The sequence below is a fragment of the Camelus dromedarius genome, chromosome 14, assembly GCF_036321535.1.
Source record: "Camelus dromedarius isolate mCamDro1 chromosome 14, mCamDro1.pat, whole genome shotgun sequence".
Lineage (NCBI taxonomy): Eukaryota > Metazoa > Chordata > Mammalia > Artiodactyla > Camelidae > Camelus > Camelus dromedarius.
In genome coordinates, this window is record NC_087449.1 from 51368718 (window position 1) to 51390367 (window position 21650).

The following is a 21650-nucleotide window of genomic DNA, read 5'->3' on the forward strand; positions in this document are numbered from 1 at the left end:
CAGGTGGCAAATGCCCCAAGGTGTTGATTCCCATTTTCCCCTTGTCCTCTACACTGCACTCTGGACGTGCCCATGCTCATTCGTACTTTCTCACCTTTCCTAACAGGGGCCTTCCTTCCTGCCTAGCTGAATTCTTGATATATTTTAAGGCTCACTTCAGTCACCATCTCCATGAAGCCTTCCTTGGCTGCACTTATCTTTTCCTCTCTGAACCCAAATATTAATTTTAATTTTTTCACAACCTTTTATTGTTGTATTTTATTCATTGAACACAAACCATAGTAAGGAGAACAATCAATTGACCCTGATTCAGAAATGACATAGATGATAGACTCAGAAGTGAATGACATTAAAAGTTATTATAACAGTATTCTGTATGTCCAAAAGTTAAGCAGAGACATGGAAGACATAAAAAGATCCTAAGTGAACATCTTGACAATATCTAAGATGACAAATAAACTGGATGGGATTAATAATAGATTAGATATTGCAAATGCAATGGTTAGTGAATTTGATGGCATAGCAAAAAAACCAAAATGGAACACACAGAGAAAAAAATTTTATGTGAAAATAGCATTAGTGAGCTATGAAATAACTTTAATAAGTAGCCTACTCTACAGGTAATTGGAGATCCCAAAACAAGGAGGAACTGGAGATAGAAAATATTTAAAGAAATAATGGTCAAAAAAAAAAAAAAAGAAAGAATGGTCAAAATATTCAGACTATAAACCTATGGATCTGTGATTAATTTTATGCATCAATTTGGCTAGACTATACTGCCCTGTTGTTTGGTCAATCACCAGTCTAGATGTTGCTGTGAGTCATTTTTTAGATATACTAACTTTTAAATCAGTAGACTTTGAGGAAAGCATATGACCCTTTATAATATGAGTGGGCCTCATCCAATCAGTTGAAGGCTTTAAGAGAAGGAATTCTGCCAAGACTGCCTCTGGATTCAAGACTGCAACATCAGCTCTTACTGGAATTTCCAGTCTGCTGTCTGGCCCTACATATTTTAGGCTTTCCAGTCCCCACCACCACATGAGCCAATTCCTTAAAATAAATCTCTATCTACACACATACATCCTACTAGTTCTGTTTCTCTAGAGAACCCTGACCCATACAAAATCTAAGAAGCTCAAGGAACTCCGAGCATAAGAAACAAGGTACATCAAAATCAAATTGCTCAAAACCAACGATAGAGAATCTTAAAAGCAATCAGAAGAAAGACGTTACGTACAGAGGAACAAGATAAGGATACAATGCAACATCTTATGTACAGAAGAACAAAGACAAAGATACAATGCCAACAAGAACGGAGCAACATCTCTAATGTGCTCCAGTAAAATTGTATCTAGAAAAGTATATCAAGGAAAAACTGTTCACAAATGAAGGGGAAATTAAAGCATTTTCAGACATGCAAAAGCTGAAAGAATTCATCACCAGCAGACCCATCATAAAAGAAATGTTAAAGGAATACTTTTGTATGGAAGGAAAGTGATAGCAAAGTGATAGCAGGTGAGAATCTGGATCTATAGGAAGGAGTGAAGAGCATTGGAAATGTAACCACGTGGGTAAATATATAAGATTTTTTCTTTTTTGCGGGCGGAGGTAATTAGGTAAGATTTTTTCTTTTTACAAAACTTTAAAAAAGATAATTGCCAGTTTAAACAAAAATACTAAGGTATTGTGGATTTTATAACATATATAAAAAGTAAAATACATGACAACAATAACAAAGACTATGGGGTGAGAAATATAAGATTATTATATTAAGTGAAGTAGTATATCATCAATTGAACTTAGACTCTGATAGTTAAAGGTGTATACGATGAGATAAACAAGTTTATACTGTATGGCATAGGGAACTATATTCAATATCTTATAGTAACTTATGGTTAAAAAGAATATGAAAATGAATATATGTATGTTCCTATATGACTGAAGTACTGCTCTGTACACCAGAAATTGACACATCGTAAACTGACTATACTCCAATAAAAATATATTAAAAAATAATAACTGAATCACTTTGCTGTACACCTGAAACTAACATTGTAAATCAACTATACGTCAATTAAAAATTTTTTTTAAATGAAAAAAAAAAAAGACGTATATGTGAATCCCCAAAATGACCACCAAACCAAAAATAACAAAATAGTTATGGCTAAAAGCCAACAAAGATAAGATGGAATCAGGAAAAGATACTGAATTAAAAAAAAAAGGCAGAAAAAGAGTACAAAAGGAACAAAGAGCAGTTGAAACAAAAATAGAAAACAAATACCAAGATAAGACTCAATCATATAAAAATAAATGTGTTTTAAACACTTCAATTAAAAGGCAGAGATTGTCATAATATACAGAAAAAGCAAGACCCAAGTACACACTGCTTACAAGAAATACATGTTAAATATAAGTACAGTTGACACTTGAACAACACAGGTTTTTTGAAAAAATTATTTTATTTTACTTTATTTTTTGGTGGGGGGAGGTAATTAGGTTTATTTAATTGCGGAGGAGGTACTGGGGATTGATCCCAGGACCTTGTGTATGCTAAGCATGTGCTCTACCACTTGAGCTGTACCCTCCCCCTGAACAACACAGGTTTGAACTGTGCAAGTTCACTTATACTCAGATTGTTTTCAATAGATATGTACGTACTTCAGTACTGCACGATCTGAGGCTGGTTGAACCCATGGATGCAGAACTGCAGATAGAGGGCTGACTGTGAAGTTATCTCTGGATTTTCAACAGCACCCCCATGTTGTACAAGGATCAACCTTATACAAATAGGTTAAACATAAAAAGATAGAAAAAGACATACTCTGATGACACTAGTCAAAATAAAGCCAGAGCAGCTATATGAATGGCAAGGTAGATTTCAGAGCAAAGAATATTGTTGAGACAAAGAAGGTAAGTTCATGCTAAAGGAGTCAATTAATTAAAATGCACAATCCTAAACATATGCAACTAATTACAGAGCTTCAAAATACATGAAGCAAAAAAACTGATAGAACTTCTGGAAGAAACAGAACTTCTATCTACAACTACAGCTGGAGATTCCAATATCCCACTCTCAGTATTACTGACAGGACAGGTAGGGAGAAAACCAGCAAGGATAGAGTAGACTTGAACAACACTTTCAATCAATTTGAGCTGATTGACATTTATAGAACCCCTCACATTTCTTCACACTCTAACTTGATTTCATTTTCAAACATCAGTAACATACTCATTCCTTTCACGTGCACATGAAATATTTACCAAGATAGGCCAGATTCTGGGTAGAACAAGTCTCAGTAAACTTAAGAGGATTCAAGCATATGGACTGAGGCCACAATGGAATGAAAGTAGAAACCAATAGCAGAAAGATCTTTGGAAAACTCCCAAATGCTTAAAAACTAACACACTTTTAAGTAGCCCACAGATCAAAGAAGAAATCAAAAGGGAATTTGAAAGTATTTTGGTTTTGTTTTTGGTTTATTTTTAATTGAAGCACAGTTAATTTATAATGTTGTTAGTTTCTGGTATATAGCATAGTGATTTAGTTATGCATATATATATTCTTTTTCATTATAGGTTTTTATAAGATATTGAATGTAGTTCCCTGTGCTATGTATTAGAACCTTGTTGTTAGGAATTTGAAAGTGTTTTGAACTGAATTAAAATAAAAAAAATAACATAGCAGAACTTGTGGAATATTGTTAAAGCAGTATTTGGGGGAAACTCATAGCACTAAATGCCTAAACTATGGGGAAAAAAAAGAAAGGTCTCAAATCAATGACCTCAGGTTCTATCTTAGTAAACTAGGAAAAGAAGAGCAAACTAAACTCAGCGTAAACAGAAGAAAGGAAATACTAAAGATCTAAAGAGAAATCAATGAAACAGAACACAGAAAAATAATGAAGTCATCAACCAGTGTTTGCTATGTACCAGGCACAGTACTAGGTACTGAGCACACATCTATGGTCCCATTCGTTGAGGATCCCCCAACTAGTAGGTTAGATGGACATTACCTGGAAAATAATCACTTCAGAATTCTAATATCATGATCATGATGGAATGTTCAAGGTACCCACCCTGCCTTTGAGAGGCCATTCTGGATGCTTAGGGGGAGGGGAGGGGAGGATGGTGGTTGAGTACAGGCTCTTAAGATGCAGACCTTTAAGTCCTATTCTGTGACCTTGGGCAAATAATCTAACCTTGATTGTCTTTTCTATAACATGGTTGTAATAAAAGTCTCTGCACTGCATATGATTGTTGGTAAGGATGAAAGAATATCTAACACATGGCAAATCCTCATCAAGTGTCAGATACTATCATAAAGACATCGGTTCCATCCTTCTGAGGGAAAGACATGCACAAAGACAGAAAGCAGTGAAAGACAGAGGAACAACCAGGGAAGGGCTGTCGCTCCCCAGGAAACTGTACTCATGTCCATTTTAGTATTTTCAAGTCAAGTCAAGCTAGGCACATAGCAGATATATAATTCATTACAACTGAAACCGAGTTTTTATGGTGCAGTGGGTATTGCTAATTAGCTGAATTACAAGAGTTCAGTGCTTTAAACCAGGAATAGCTATTTCTCAAGGCATGGTATGATGTAGCGTTGAGTATAGGTTCTGTAGTCAATTGCACAGATGAATGCCACTTACTGGCTGTGTAACTTAAGCAAGTTCAATGCCTTCAACTTGTTTCATCTGCAAAAATGGGCAGGGCAGACTACCCACTTCGCAGAGGTGCAAGGAGTATTAGATGAGATAATGTACATATCTTACCACACTGCCTTGCTCAAAGCTAGTACGTGGTCTTGGAGTTAGGTTTAAATTCTAGTTCTGCTACTTACTAGTTAGATGATCTTGGCGATACTAAGCTCCCTGAATCACCCTCTTTTTAACTCCCCTGGATAGGTAGGGTTCTGAGTGAGATAAGCCTGGTTTAGTGGATCATTTATCTATGGTGGTGGACTTTATTGAATAAATTTACTGGATACTATATTCCTCGTCTGCTTTTAAGAGAATTTTCTCACAAGCTCATCGTATTATGAGACTGTAAGCAGCTTTTTACAAGTATTAACTAATTCTCATTAGAACTCCAAGAGGTAGGTACTTTTATCCCCATTCAATGCGTGAGGAAACTGAGGCAGAGGTTAAGTAGCTTGCTCAAGACCACAGGGACTGCAAGTGTTGGCATCAGACTGTCACGCTTGGTCAACTGACTTGACTACAGGCATACATACAGAAAAAAGCCAGGAGAGCAGGTTTGTAAAGTCTACAGGTAGATATGGTGCAATCTGAAGTTTAGCTGAAAGGGTGGGACATAGAATACATGCTGACAGCTTTCCTTCAGGTATACTTCCATATCAGGAGATACTGTTTTTCACCTACCACCCAGCCCTACCCTGAGAATTTGTTCTAAAAACACTATTCAGGCTTTTTGCATCTACTCTCCAAAGACAGTGTTTATGTGGTAATGATACCAGGTGAGCTAGACACAGGGATAATCCTGGGGACGCAAAGATAAACAGGACCCTGCTTTGTACGTGTCCACCCCCAAGGAAGTGTCCCATCAATTTATGCAGAGGCCCATCTTCCTAGTTGTAGATCTGGGCAATTATGTAGCCTTTCTTTCTGGGTTTTCCCATCAAAACAGACCAATATCCACCTCACAGAGCAGAGTAATATATGCCAAATGTTTTGAAGAACCTGGCACACGTCACTACTTGTTTTGGGAAATAACTCCCGAGACACAGTGCTACTTGTAACAATCCAACAAGTTCTCCCAGGTTTTTGTCCAATAATCACAGACACAAGTACTCCTATTCCCACATAAACTCTTGGCTTTGAGCACTTTGCAGTCCATCTGGACATCCCACGTGACCACCAAAACCAACCCCCCGAATCTTCCCCTAAGGGTGACCCCAATGGCTTCTAAATGCCTTTTCTACCTCCCCACCTTGTGAAATTCACTTAGCCACATCAGAGATTTAAACTCTTACCTTCTAGATGGTTCCCCGCTAGTCCCCATCCTTCAGGGCCTTGATTTCCCCAAGGCTGGCAGCCTGTACAAGGGCTTGACAAAAAGTTCTATTGTGACTCAACCACACCCCTTGGACACAGGCAGCAGAGGCTTAACCTAACAAGTGGTAACATTTATACAAAATCTTGTAGTTGCCAATGTCAATTTGCCATCAAGGTTAGGTCTGACCAGCAGATTTCCCGTATCAGTGGCCTACTGCATGAAGTCCGGAATACCACACCTTAAATCATTAGACAGGTACCTTAAGCATATCCACCTTTGAATTATCATCCAACAGAAATGAAAACAGGGCTTACCCAAGGAGCTTTTATCTGGGCCCTAACCAAAAAGCATTTTCCCAAGTGATGGTAAAGTGTCAATCTCAGACAAGAGCTCAGGGCCTTTTATTGTGGAACTAACCAGGCATTAACTGCTTTAACAAGCAGTTCCATTCACATAATACTCACTCAGCAGTCACATTTGCACATAAAAAAAGGAACCACACAAGTATGTATACTATCATCTTTATTTATGAGTACATTAGAAACTGACATGGATTTCTTTTAATAGGACATTTAGGTTCTCATGGGCATCTGCTTTTCACTCACTGTTAGAAAATACCACTTCAGAATGGTAAAAAAAAAAAAAAAAGGCTAAGTAGTATATTAGTGTTATCATGACAAGGTTCCAATTCATAGGAAACGTGGAAAGGTCTCTGGGCCTCCTAGGTCAAGACTATACTGTTTTAACAGACCTGCCCACACACCAGTATCATTTGGAAATCCTTAAAAATTTCAGTGGGCCCCTGGGCAACAGAACCACCTATTACTCTGCTGGGTTTTAAGGTGCAGTTCTAGGGTAAACACTGTGCCCAAACATTTTCAGGCCGTCCAGGCTTTATCTTCCAAAAATAGTGTATTACTCACTTTACCAACTCTCCCTGCCAAATAAAGGACCCCAAAGCATTAGCGTTAACTGCAAAATTAGCGAGGCTCCTCTTCTCTCCTGAATAAAAAAGACAAAGAAAGAATTAGACTCATATTTACTATCTTAACTTCAACTGTAAATTCTGGCATACTAGATGTTCCCTGCATGGTTTGTCTCCCCAGTCATTGTCCACAGGACTCTGAGAAGCTGTAGGAATATGCAGGTGCAGACTCAAGGCCCGGCTTCATCTCCAACGTTGTGGAAAGGGACTGTACATCACGGGGCAGAGCCCTATGCTCCCCTACGCCACCTGGACAGAGCCCGGGGAGAGTGACCTCCCGGGGTATCCACGTTGGAATGTGTTTTAACACCATTACCCCTATTTTCAAGAGATTTCACTTTTCCTCATACCCTACACAGATTTGAGGAAAGGAAGCTCACCATGATCAGCAACTTTTAAAATAAATTCTAAAGTCACTGCTACTATTTTGTGCTTCATGTATTTTAATTACTGTCATTCATCACAGAAGTAGGCTGGTGCACAAGCCCAACTTCACTCCCATTGTGGGAAGGTTTTATACAAGAGATCAAACCCTTAGCTCCCTTGGATAGACCGTGGGGGAGGTGGTACATACAATGTATGGCTCATGTGACAGCTTTTGACTTTCGTTAAGCCACCAAAACAGTCAAAATCATTCCATTTTCAAAATACAAATTTCTCTCCATCACAATTAAAAATGTGAGAATCAGTTTTACGATACAGGAACAAAATTAAAAAGCCATCTTTCAGAATATAACCAGACATCTAAGAAATTGTAAATATGCTCACAAAAATGTAGTAGTCTTTGGATGCATTATACATCAGTAGCATCTTCATGAAAGGAACCCAGTTCAGAAAGATCAAACCTCTTATACAAAACACCGACAGGCAAACACTGACAAGCCAAAAGCAATGTGTAGATTTACTTACCCCAAATCAAGCTATCCCGAATCCCGAATGAACACTGTAAAAGAAGGCAGGTAAGAGCTTAATCTACGACTACAGTAAAACTGAGTAAAGCAAATTTTTCCTGTATTTCAGTTCAACCCAGATCCAGATAGGTTGCTCTACAGAGCTGTTTCCTGCATGGTTTGTCTCCCCAGTCACTGTCCACAGGACTCTGAGAAGCTGTAGGAATATGCAGGCGCTGACTCAAGGCCCGGCTTCATCTCCAACGTTGTGGAAAGGGACTGTACATCACGGGGCAGAGCCCTATGCTCCCCTACGCCACCTGGACAGAGCCCGGGGAGAGTGACCTCCCGGGGTATCCACGTTGGTCACTATACTTGAGAAACTTCACCCAGTTGATAGCTGCTTCGGAGAGATATCTATAAGGGAGTAGACCCAAAACACCTGGAGTGTCAACAAAAAAATCCCAGTCCAAGACCGATAATCAGACACACATTAGTAATCTGAATTTTCAGCTAGGTCTCCAAAGAAAACATCTAGAAACCCCAACAGGCGATGAACTTCCTGCCAAAGAAATAGCGAGTGTACAGTCGTTACAGCAATTAAAGCTTCTATCTTTAATCCTATCATCTGGAATAGGAAAACCACCTCAAAAGATAAAACAACTCGCATAACTAAAGCATCCGTTTCTAAACCACTAAAACTTTTAAACAAAACCAGGAACAAAATACCCTGCATGCAACTCCACTTAAAGCGCCATCGCGCCTCCTAGGAGCAGCATTATACATGCCGCAATAAACAGTAACGAAGACGAACGCTGCGCAGGATGCCAACCCTGCAAGCCGGGGAGTTTCGGCACTAGCGCGCCTTGGTTACCGAGACTCACGGCCCATGAGGCCTCCCCGGCCCACACCCGACCCTGCCTCATTTTGCGAGTAAGTGTAGTTACCACGGACGCAAAAGATTCGGAATCATTCTAAACAGTAGATTCCAACGGAAAAAGCTGGTTGGGGTACCCGGGGTAGAAGACCTAGAGTTAACGAAGCAGGCGGTTAGGAAAACTTACCAAACACGCCACAGCAGGCGCAGCAGTCTTTCCCCAAAAGGCCGGAGAAACCGGAGGCATCGATATTTATACCTTCTATACGCGGAAGTCAAGGAACGTCTATTGCGCCTGCACTGCGTCATGCGCAATTAGGGAATCAGATTCGCTAAGGGTGCTGGGAATCTCCTGCAAGTTAAGCCCCACCCCTACCTGGCTCAGAGGCAACTCGCGATACTAGAGACTTCGCGCGGGATCTTGCGGGAGAGCGCGAGTTACAGAAACTCCGTTTTTTAAAGTATTTAGGAGGGTAGTTGTGTGCTGTATTTTATATTTATGTCTCTACGGTCACTTCACCAATCTGGAGAATATAGCATTAAATAAAGTCGCCAAAAACCCTTTGGAGTAATAAATATACAGAATAGAAAAAGAGATATGCAACCTCAAAAGGGGTTGAATCTGCCCTGTCACGTGTGAAATAAACATTTGATAAATGCGTTGGTAAGTCAGACGGAAGTGCTGAAGTGTACACTTAAAAATGGTTACACTGGTGAATTTTATGTTGAGTTTAACACTTACAAACACCTAATTTAAAGAAGGCAAGTAAAAAATCCTGAAGATAGGGGAGGGTATAGCTCTGTGGTCTTGGGTTCTATTCCCAGTACCTCCAGTAAGAAAATAAGTAAATAAACCTAATTACCTCCTCAAAAAGTTTTAAAAATTAATAGAAAAAAATTAAAACCCTGAAGGTAAATATTACATGTGAAATGTTGAAATTGGGATAGAATTTCGAACAAGTGTTAGATAAATTGACAGCCATCACAACTCGGCTATAACGAATAGAAACATTTTTGGTGTTTCTCCCGTAACATTTTGTGCTGGGTATTTTACATACTTTAGCATCACAGCAATTCTAAGACATTGGTATTATTAAGATTTAGATGTGAAACAGGTCCAGCAGTAGTTCTCAAAAAGTGTAGTTGGCAGATTCTGGGGTCCCTGAGACTTTTTGGGGGGCTATGAGGTCAAAAGTATTTCATAATAATACTTAGATGTTTTCTGACTTTTTCACTGTATTGACTCTGCACTGATGTTATAAAATGAAATTGTGCTGTGAACTGCTGTTGCCTTAGTATGTTTCAAGGCCCTGTTGTCATTGTCTTCTTGATCAACACAAATTTACAATTAAAAAAAAAAGTCAGTTTCACCGAAGAATTGTCCTTCATGAAGAAGTAAAAATCATTAATGTTACTAATTCTTGCCTTTTGAGTATCCATCTCTTTAATATTTTGTGACAAAGTAAGAAGTACACATAAAGCACTTAGGCTGCATGCAAAGGTACAGTGCTTATCTCCAGGAAAAGCACGTATACCATTGTTTGAGTTGTGTGCTGAAAAAGCCACATTTTTTTCATGGAATATCATTTTACTTGAAAGAATGGCTAACATCTTTACCAACTATATATCTCTGTGGGACTGGATTTTCTTCATTTATTTAAACCAAAACAGCTTATAGTAACAGACTGAATCCAAAAGTAGATATGAGAACTGAGTTGTCTTCTATTAAACCAGACATTAAAGTGATTTGCAAAAAAAAAAAAAAAAAAAAAAGTAAAACAAGGCCACTCTTCTCACTAATTATTTTTGGAAAATAGTTATTTTTCAGGCAGGAGGGTATAGCTCAGTGGTAGAGTGTGTGCTTAGCATAAAAAAGAATAAAATAATGCCATTTGTAGCAACATGGGTGAACCTGAAGATTGACATTCTAAGTGAACTGGGCCGGAAAGAGAAAGAAAAATGCCATATGATATCACTTATTTGCGGAATCTAAAAAAAAGGACACAAATGAACTACTTACTGTTTATAACTAAGATGATTGATTTTTTGAATATAGGTAAGCACATTTGACTGTCCTTTATGATTGGATTACTGCCTTCTGTTGATTCTTATTTTGTGGTTGGCTTTATTCCTTTGAAAACTATGTAAGTTTAAAAAGCTTAAGCTCTAATCTATTCTTAGAAACAATGATCAGTACAGACATGTAAAACTAAAATGTGCAGTATATTGTATACATGTATTTACATGCAATATGAAGTATATGTGCAAATTGTAATAATTCTACTTAATAAAACTGAAAAAGAAAAAAAAGAATTGCTATGACAGTCTACATTTTAGAACGGTAACTCTAGTGGCAATACTGGAGGATAGATTGGAGAGACAGAAGTTATAAAGTCCCATTAAAGTACGCTGGCTTTGAAGTTGCATGGTAAACAAGGCAAGGGGAGATAAAAGAATCAGAAGACATTTCTGAGGTAGAGAATGCATGGAACTTATTGTCCCACTGGGCTTTTGAGGTAAGAGAGGAACTTGCATATAATACTAAAATTTCAGACTTGGGAGGCTGAACATATATGGTGGTCTCTAATTCTGATAATTGAGAAAGTAGGCTGTACAGGTCGAGAATAAGGTCCACGTGGAAGGTATAAGTTGCCTGGGGAGCTTTTGGGTGTATATATGTCTAAACAGTAATTGGATAGAGGGTTGGATTCCAGCAAGAAATCCAAATTGTAGATAAAGACTTAGAAATTGTTGCAGGGAGGGAGGGTATAGCTCAGTGGTATAGCACATGCTTAGCATGCACAAAGGGTCCTGGGTTCAATCCCCAGTAACTCCTCTAAAAATAAATAAATAAGTAAAAACCTAATTACCACCCCCCCCCCCAAACAAACAAGTTGTTGGAATAAGTGGTAATTGAAGTCACCTTGGGAGAGCAGGGAGAGTGATGAGAGGACATGAAAACCCAACATTTAAATGGTGGTCAGGGAAGAAGCCAGCAGGACAGAGGAAGCAAGATCAGAGGAGAACCAGAAGAGAGTATGAGGTATCTGAGAAGCCAAGGAAGAAGTTTTGAGGACTGGGACATGGCCCACAGTATCACATACTGCAGGGTAGTCAGATATACTGAGCTGAAAACAGGCTTTGGATGTGGCAGTTAACTGAGGAGTCACTGGTGACCTCGGGGAAAGCCATTTTATTATGGATTTAGTTTAGATTTTAATGAGTTGAGTGAACATGGCTTTAGGAATGGAAAACAGTGTGTACAGACCAGAGGTCCTAAAATGGTATCAAGAAGCCTACTTCTTTTTCCTCCATCTATCACTCATTAAGCTCAGCTGCTTTGACTGTACAGGAATTTAAGTTGTTCAGTGTTAGAAGAGATTACCTGTACGGAGTGTAGGAAAAGCAGGAGATAGAGCAACAGGGAAGATTGTTTTTCTTGTTGGACAGGAAGGAGATAAACACTGATCAAGGCAATGAATGAATGAAAGAATGGTGTGTGTGTACACCAGTATCAGATGCAGGGAAATTGAGAGTGTTTGTTCCTGTCATATGGCCTCTATGCTTTTATGAAGGAGGCAAAAATCCTTGGGGGAAGAAATTAATGGTACCCTTTAGACAAAGGAGATAGATGGAGCAAGTGGTCCACGTTGCTTGTTGTTCCCTGATTTTCCCTTCATGCCTCCTTGAGCTGGAATTGAAACTGGTTTAGGCTGTTTTGGCTTCAGGGCTTGGCTTTTCTTGTACATCCTCATCTTTTATAAGAACACTTCCTATCCCATCCCCTTCCATTCAATATCCACTGGACTTGCCCTTTCTGATAGTTGTTTTCCAACCTCTCCCTCTGCAATTGCAGTCCTCCTTCTCCTGGGGTACGGTAATCGAAATTCATAAGGACCCTAAATTCATTCAGTTTCAACAAACACTAGGCAATATGCATCTTCAAAACACCCTTCTGGAGACAATGCGTCACCTCAAAAGGGTCAAGGAAGTTTGAGGACTCTTTTGGAAGGCTAGGAGGAGGAAAATATGGGAGCAGGTGGAGCCCAATGACAGAAGCAGTTCTGACTCATGGTTTCTCTTAACCTTTGGTAAAGGGTGGTATCCTAATGAAGTCAGTCTCTGAAGTGACAAGTAGAAAGTGAGTCATTGGTGGGGCTGCCCGGATTGAAACTGGGTTGCTTGCCAGTGAGGAGTACATGAGCTACAGACTGTCCTATTGTGATGTCAGCCTGAGGTCTAATAATGTGGTCCATATGCAGTAAGTCCTTATAGAGACAACTGATTGGGATGCAGTTGCTTGTCCTTGAATATATGAAGAGTGAGTGCATAATTTGCTTTGATTTTGGGGAAGTCACTTTACCTCTCAAGTTCTTTAATTGGTAAAATTTTCACTTACCTCCCAGACTAGGTGGGAATAGGAAGACCTAGGGCTGTATCTGCTACATAGTGTGGGGGTCACAGTTGGCTTCCTCTCTGCAGCTTATTCTTTTTCCTCATGTGTGCACAGATAGACAGATCTTTGTCTCTGACTACATTTAATGTTCTTACCATAATTTTTTCTTTCTCATCTACTTCTCATTAGGGTGTCTAGCAATATTTTAGTGATCATTATTAAGCTACCTTAAATCTTTTGGAATAAGGTAGAAGATAAAAAATAAGTATTTCACACCAGAACAGTATAGTTTGTTTTTTTAATTCTAAAATACATTAATAATTAATATTGATAGGAAGACTGATATACAATGCAATTATTTATTTTACAAGGAGATTCTGTACATCAGGGAAGCATTTTGAAGTACAATACATCAGGCTTTTATTTCTTCTTTACATTGTGATTGTGAATTGTTACTTACATGGAAAGAGAACATAAAAAACCCACTTTATATATATTTATATAAAAACACCTGAAAAGACTTGACCCCCCCAAAGTATCCTGTTTCAAAAGAACATGAATGAGATGATAATGAACTAGATTCCTTGGTGGCACATAGAAAACAGACAAGTAGCTCAGGAAATCAAATCCTGTTTCAAGCTTGGCACATTAAGGGAAAGAAAGGCAGTGAAAGAAGAGCTTGAAAAATGTCAAATGTCTGAAGGCAGAGAATGCTCGCATAAGCCAAGTAGTCTCCAAACCAACAAGACAGAAAGGTTAGAAGTCAAGTTAGCAGTTAATGTGTGGCCACCTTATATACAGACCTCTAACAATTTGTAATTGTCACTTATCTTTCCTCAGTCACACCAAATGTTAATGAGCTTCAAGGAGATGTGGGCCCAGTGTATCTCCATAGCCATGAAGCATCTGATGTTACTGAGAAATCCAAATACCTCCCTGTTCCCCATACGAAGAGAAGATATTACCTTTTAAGGTCACTTTAGCTTTTTTGTTTTGACCTGATATTCTGATTAGTCAGCAAATCTTACATGGACATGAAAGGAGAAAAAGAGAAAAAAAATCTACTGAAAGATCACACACAGAATAGGGACTGCAGTCTACGGCCATACCACCCTGAACACACCCGATCTCGTCAGAACAGGGACTGCAGAAGGAGTCAGAAGAAATCTAAAAAATAGCCACAATTTTCTGAACATTCAAGGGAAAAAGCCACATTCATCAGTTAAATAGAAACTATTTTTTTCCTTCCACTTAGTGTAGATAGGAATTAGAGGGAAATAGTAAGGCTGTATGGTTTTCAATAAAAATTCAAAGAAAGTAACTGAATCTTCTGTTTTAGGAAATCATATTAATATATATTACAAATACAAAAAGGAGTGGGAGCTGAGCCAATGCCCAGGCACCAACTACACTGGCTACAGCTTGGAAGAGGAGGGGTGAGCGAGGTGGAAGCTGCCAGAGAGGATAAGCAGGAAGACGAGGGCTGGAGTCAGGAGGGAGAGCACAGGAGGCGAGCACATAGCACTGAGGGACAGACAGGGGCAGTGGGTCATGATCTTGCCCCTCCTTGCGTCTCCAAAGACCCCTGGGGTGATTCTGGCTGGAAGTGTGGGGGCTGACAGCACACAAATGCTCCCACAGGGTTGCAACAACTCTGCTTTATGGAGAGAATGCATCTCTTGGTTAGAATGATTTAGGGTATCATTTGGTACAACAAAGTACAACAGCCTATAAAATTTAAGCCATGAGTCAGTTCTCTGCCAAGTTGGCTTTAACATAAAGGCCTTTCTTGGTTTTGTTTTTATATATAGAAAACATACATGCTTTCTTATTTTTCCAACTTGGAATCTGGTTGCAGTCCAGATTGCCTGATAGGAAAAACATAAGTTCCCATCATTCCTTCAAGATACCTTAAAAAAAAAAAATCAGAATGACTTCTGCCCAAGGGAAGAACACACCAGGTCCTGAGCTGCTCTCGGGCTGGGCTGCTGGGGGAGGACTGAATGCTGTGTTACGGGAGGTATAATACAATACTTTCAACTGACACACCAGTGTGGTGTGAAGGCTTCCCCTGGAGGTGGGGGCCCCTTTTCCAGAAGGTTTTCCCTACTACCAGTTAGATTTGATGGCTGGAATTTAGTGTCCACATAGGTGGGTCTCAAACCAGGACAGGGCAGGTTAGGCTAACAGTGCAAACTGTGCCTCAGCACAGGCAGTCATCTTGGGGTGAGGCAGAGGTGCAGCCAATTAAACTTGGAACCTGCAAGTGAGCCAGAACATTGGTGGCTGGTGAGGGAAGACCCCTCAAGTATGCTGCAGTTCAAAAGCACTGACAAAGTGTTCAGTTTTGACTACGGCACACATTAGAATCCATTCCAGTGAAATGCTACATTCATAGAAGTGCTGTTCACCCCAGAACTGTATCCCGGAGGACTCAGCTCTGGCTGTGCTGAGAAGTGCTGAAGTTCCCTCCACGTCGCTCTGGAGACTGAAGCAGCAAAGCAGTCCTGTTCTGGGGGGTTGTTTAGATCCTCTCTCAAACTTCAGCTTCATGGACGGTGGTAGCTAAAACAGATGATCACAAAGAGCCGAGTCACCAAATACTGCAGACTGCTTTGCTGTAACAGTTGACCCTTAAACAACAAGGGCTAGAACTGTGTGAGTCTACTTCTACTCAGATTTTTTTCCAATAGTAAATACCACAGAGCTACATGACTGAATAGGATGCGTAGGAAATGGAACCACGGGTACAGAGGAACCGCATATATGGAGGGTCAGCTATGAATTATACATGAATTTTCAGCTGAGGGTTGTGGGTGCCTCAGCCCCTGCACTGTTCACATGTCAACTGTATTATCTTAAAAGTAATGAAATGTTATGTTCTAATATTGAAAAACTGCCTCTCCTCCACTCTAACTCTACCTGCCCTTTCTGTAGCATCTGATACTCCTGACCCTCTTCTTTCTTGAAACTTTTTTTTTGACTTCTGTAATACTATCTTTTCCCTAGTTTTCCCTCTTTTCAATTGTTTTTCCTCAGTATGCTTCCCTGGTTCATTTTCCTCCATCCACCGTTTAAATACAAAACACTTTTCTCCTGAAGAACCACTATCTTTTCTTGCAAATTTGAAGCTTTATACCTTTTCTCCCTGGAGTCTAGGCCGAATAGTCAACTGTCTTCCAGGCAGCTTCACTGCAATGTGTCACAGGCTTGTCAAACTCAACATATATAACTGACTTTCCAGTTTATTGTCCGCCTTCCTCTTTTAGAATAAAAGCTCCTTGAGGACAGGGACTTTATCTCGTTCTCTGCTATATCCCAAATACCTTGCACCATTATCTATCAAGTACTATGTGCTGAAAAAATATTTACTGAATAAATGTCCTAAACTATTCACTTACTGACTTCATAGACCTCAAAAATTACAAGTTAGACATCTAAGAGTTATTTTGACTACTTCCTTTAATTCATCCCTGGAATCAACAGATTGCCAAATCCTGTTGATTCTATACTTGAAATGTCTTTCAAATCTATCTTCCCTGTTCTGAGCTAGCAGCATGCTATGACTATTTTAGTTGCTTCCTAACTGGCTTCTTAGCTGCTGTTCTCTTCATCCTTCCAAATCACCTTCCATAGTTCCACCGGGGCTTGTTCCCAGATACACAGAACTCCAGTGGTTCCAATATCCTAGCATAACAGTCAATGCTCTTCAGAACATGACCGTAACCCATCTTGCTAGTCTCACCTTCACCACACTGCCCTCACCCCTCCTCTGCTCCAGCTCCATTTTCTGTCAGAAACAGCATGCATTTTTCTGCTCCCAAAGTCTTGTTAAAGCTGGTCCTTCTGCTTACCATGTTCCTTCCCTCCTTCTTGTCCAAAAGAATCCTTTTACATACTTTAACATCCAGCCTAAACGTCACCTTCTCTATGACTTTCCTTTATTGTTGCTGACTATGGTACTTTACTACTATAAAATGTTACTAATAACACTAAAAACAGCTAACACTGCCATAGCTAGGACATGGTGGACTTGGGATGCTAAACCTGGCAGATTTGGGACTCAGAATGACTGGGGCATTTATCATATTGATTGTACACAGGTTTTCCCAAATTAGACTACAATCTCCTTGCTAGCAAGTATGGTTTCTTATTTGAGTTCAGTGCCCCGAATTATGTTACTGCTGTTCAAAGAATCTGGCTTCTCTACACATCTGAGAGCTCAGTACAAACAAATTCTATAGTTAAAATAACCATTTGCCTGTACTGTGATGGAAAAATATTTAATAATATCTTACTTTCCAACTTTGTTTGTTCCTTCTTTTTAGAGCAAACTGTAATTGTCATTGTATTTTCTTTCATTTAGCCTCTCCGTATAAAGGTTCCGAGAGTCATCTAGACACTTTCACTGATTCCATTTGTGGCTGGCTGAGTCTTCAGGTATGGGCTGGGTCCTCAGTCACTACAGTAATTCCAAACCAAAATGCTTCTTGGCTTGTTTCATGAAGACAGTTAATTAAAACAAAGTTGACAATTGAATTGGTAAGATCAACTTAGAAAAGACTGAAACCAGAGAGGGCAGGATCTTGTCCAGCTCAGCAACAACTTCCTCATCCATAACCCGGACAGTGAGGTGCAGAGATGAGAGCACCCAGTGGCTTTTTAGTCATTCCTTCCTTTCCCCATGTCCTAGCAGGTCAAGCAAGTTATTTAACCCTTTTGAGCTTGTTTCTTTATCAATAAAACGGGGATCTAAATACACCTGGCATCTTTGCTGCAAGGATTAAATAAGATAATATACATAAAATGCCACAGTCAGTATAGGCATGAGCTCTTAGTTCTTTCTCATCCCTTTCCCTCAATGTAGTCTTCTTGCAGTTAACCCTGCAAGTGCTGTTCTTTTCACATCACTAGAGTCCTTCCTCGCTGAATACCCCTAGTATGTCTACTTTTTGGTTAAGCTCTACTTAGCTCAGAGTATTTGGGTCTTACCGTGTAAAATGTTTGCTCTCTTCATGAACTTCCATCTCTGAGCTTTTAAATTCATTTAATTCTTTTCTTATGGCAGCCTGTAGAGTAGAAACAAATGTTTCAGCATCTTCTGTCTGTTATAGCATAGCAGTGTGATTTGCCATCTAATCTCTATGGTGCTTAACTGTGTGAGTGACTGCAACCCGCAGGAGGTTGCCCGGGGGAGGCAAGAAGCCAGGTCAACACATTGAGTGAAGCTCTGAGCCCAAGGCACACTGCCTTCCCTGACACCCTTCATCTCATAATAAACTGAAAATCTCCAGTTAAATCAAAACACTTGAAGAGCTTAAAAGAAATATTATAGCTTTTATAGTTTCCACAGCATGTAAAATAGCTTTTCCTGTTATAAAAGTGAAATATGGGTAATTACTAAAATATACCATTCAAACTCCCTCCAACCAAACAGAATGACTGTTAAAAATACATATTATTTCCTTCCAGATTTTTATACTCTGATACAGCAGGGATTTTTTTCTCTTTCATTTTAGGTGGTGGTGGTGAAGTTATTAGTATAAAGTTTTGGTTTGTACATCTTGGTATTTTGTATCTTGATTAGACTCAGAAGTGAAACTGTTTATGGTTCCCCATTCTAGTTAGTCTTGTATGCTTCAAAGAAAGACAGACAGACAGATGACAGATACCTTGTCAGCAGGGGTCAGTTTGGTCCAAGGTTTGTCAGCTCTCCGATCATAATCGTGGGCATCTGTTACCTCCACATATTCATTAAACCTCAGAATCTTCCTGGCAAGTAGTTCAGCCACAGTTGGCCTTTGACTGAGCTGAAAGAAACGGAGCCTCTTAGTTCTCTATGCCAGGAGTTAGGAATCAATCATGCTCTCAAACTGCCTCTAATCCAGTGCTTCTGCCTTTCACTGCATATTGGAATCACCTGGGGACCTTTAAACATGGCTGACCCCTGGGTCTATCTTCAGAGACTTGGGGTATCAGTTTTTTTTTTTTCTTAAGCTCCATAATGCACAGCCAAGATTGAGAAGCACTGCTATAAACCAGTGTAACCAGTATAACCAGTGCTTCTCAAACTTTAATATGCATACAAACCATGTGGGGATCTGGTTAAAGTGTAGAATCTGATTAAGCAGATCTGGGGTGGGGCCTGAGACTGCAGCTCTTACAGGCTCCCAGGTGATGCCAATGCTTCTGGTCTGTGGACCACATTTTGGGTAGCAGAAGTGTCAGGGCTTTAAGTTCGTATCTAATAATTGTAAAGTGAATACATTTAATATGCAAGCAGTATCTAGTGTGGGTAATATTAAGGGTGAATTTCCTTTCAACATGGATAATGCCCAAGGTACCAGATTCTGTAACAAATTATGATTTAAGGTTGAACAATCAGGTAACTTGCTCGACCTGAAGGCATTAAGTCCAGACACGGCCTCTAGGCACCCTCACTCTATCAAGGATAATTCCTCTGGTCCTGGGGAAGGGGAGCAGTGGGAGAAATTCAGGAAGAAAATGTCTAGATTCCTTGCTCTCCTGGGAATTCTTATACATTTCAAGAAATATCTAGAGAAACTCAGACCAACTCCAAAAACCTACAGGAAGTAATTACTATTATGGAGGGACGGAAAGGAAAAAGGGTTTAATCCCAGAGTTGAAGGATTTACCCAAGTCTGGTACAGAAAAGATTCTACCCTAATTGATCTGGGACCAATGAGAAAATCCTATTTGTTTTTTTCATATTTTTCAGGTGTTACTAAGGGTAAGTTTAGTTCTTTCCCTGATTAGAAAACAATCAGTTTGCCTTGCAAAACTGAATGCTCCACAGCCTCCTGCTACAGTCTCATACTTCAAGAGGTGTTAAGAATCTACAACAAAACCCCTGGTCTACCAAATAAAAGGTCAAAACTTGTCCAAGTATTTACTGAGCACCTTCTTGTGCAGGTTTTTCTAAACAGTAAAAATGAAAAAAAAAGTTCTTATAATGTTATATTGTTTTCTATATTTTCATCATGTGTTGTATTTTCATATCAATCTATAGCAATTCAAGTCAAATTCATTTCTTTCCAAACAGGTCAAATACAAGACGGGCAATGTACCTTTCTAGTAAGTCGACGCTTAATCTCTCGTTTTTCTGCCTGACGATCAGCTTCATTTTTAGCTACAGTTGACAGAAACAAAGATTATTACTTCAAAATGGTAATTTGCATATCAAACTTTTCAATAATTACATGGCAAGTATTTCTTACAGGCTCCACATCAGAATGAAATACTAACTTTGGGAATGGCTAATCAAGATAATTTTCTTGTCAACTGGCATAGTCAAATACTTAAGAGCATGGGTCAGCTAACTATGGTACCAAATCAAGCCAGCTGCCTGTATTTTTCCTGCCCATAGCTAAGAATGATCTTTACATTTTTAAATGGTTACATTTTGAATGGTTTGATAAGTACTTACATAATAGTTTCCTTTTGCTTTTTGGCCTGCAAAGCTGAAAATATTTACTATGTGTCCTTTAAGAAAAACCTTGCATATCTTTGCTCAAGAGTAACCATTAACAATGGAGGAAGGAGATCATACTAAGTTTCATGTCATACGTCTATAATGGTTCCCATACTTTAAAATGTACTTAGTGACTAAGCTGTGCGTATTCAAACAGTGATGAGAAAACGGGATGGGCTGGTCAAGCTGAGTATGCCCACAAGTAACTCTATGAAGCCTAATCCTCTTCAGTGTGGAGGGTTCTAAAAAAAATTAATTAACTTTTAATTGAAGTACAGTTGATTTACAATGTTAAGGTGGAGGTTTTTAAGGACAAATTTCACTCTATAATCTATAGAAATAAATCTATACTAGATTAGAATGCTACTTCAGAACGTCGACTATATAAACAGAAAGCAAATTAATTACATTACATATTTTATGACTTCAGAGGTATGAAAGTCTTAAGAGATGAAAAAGCTGCACTTGGGACTTGCTTTGGGCACAAACCCTTAGGCTCCACTAGCAACAGGAAGGTCCACTCCAAATGCACAACCCCCTCAAAAAGCCCAAGGTAGGCTCAAGATACGGTGAGAACATTAAAACGTAATTTTCTGGAGTATCCCAGTACACTAAACAATACATAATGATATCTTGTAAAGGAAGCTTGGAAGAACTTTGTTTCTTCAGGGAAAAAAGTATGAATAGTCCTTCCTTGGCTAGAATATTCTCTCCTCAGCCCTTGTAGAAAATGCTTCTCTTTTCTGTTATGCATGTTAAAGTCAGATATACAAAGAAAATCTATACAACTTCATTTCCATGGCTGGACTCACGTTGTAGTATGTTTCGTTGTTCTAGTTCTTCTGGTGTTGGTCTTTGACTCAGTCGTCTAAAAGGGAGATAAGATTATTTCTACATTAAACCTCCTAATATTGTTTACAAAGATCTGTTTGGTCTTAGTTTATATTAGCCCCTACTCTAGAAAGAAATCAATACATATTCAAACTTTT

At 39.2% G+C, this 21650-nt stretch overlaps 1 protein-coding gene, 1 long non-coding RNA gene and 2 other non-coding genes across 8 annotated transcripts in view; all 4 read right to left on the reverse strand.

The window, feature by feature from the left end:
• Positions 1–6528: 6528 nt before the first annotated feature.
• On the reverse strand, positions 6529–9089 carry LOC116156803 (uncharacterized). The gene is made up of 3 exons (XR_004140664.2): positions 8961–9089; positions 7916–7949; positions 6529–7023 (listed from the first exon to the last, which is right to left on the reverse strand). It is a non-coding gene; the product is annotated as an uncharacterized LOC116156803 (long non-coding RNA).
• On the reverse strand, positions 7098–7301 carry LOC116157021 (small nucleolar RNA SNORA73 family). The gene has a single exon (XR_004140983.1). It is a non-coding gene; the product is annotated as a small nucleolar RNA SNORA73 family (small nucleolar RNA).
• LOC116154537 (small nucleolar RNA SNORA73 family) lies at positions 8059–8262 on the reverse strand. The gene has a single exon (XR_004138512.2). It is a non-coding gene; the product is annotated as a small nucleolar RNA SNORA73 family (small nucleolar RNA).
• A 4364-nt stretch (positions 9090–13453) lies between the features above and the next one.
• PHACTR4 (phosphatase and actin regulator 4) overlaps positions 13454–21650 on the reverse strand; it is a 95056-nt gene continuing 86859 nt past the window's right edge. For all 5 annotated transcript variants that reach the window (XM_010981649.3, XM_064493875.1, XM_031464485.2 and 2 more), the window contains 5 exons: positions 21474–21529; positions 20258–20319; positions 18842–18979; positions 18162–18238; positions 13454–15734 (listed from right to left, as the gene is read on the reverse strand). In XM_010981649.3, coding sequence (XP_010979951.1) covers positions 15719–15734; positions 18162–18238; positions 18842–18979; positions 20258–20319; positions 21474–21529 — 349 coding nt within the window. In that variant the 3' untranslated portion in view covers positions 13454–15718. The remainder of the gene's footprint in view (positions 15735–18161; positions 18239–18841; positions 18980–20257; positions 20320–21473; positions 21530–21650) is intronic.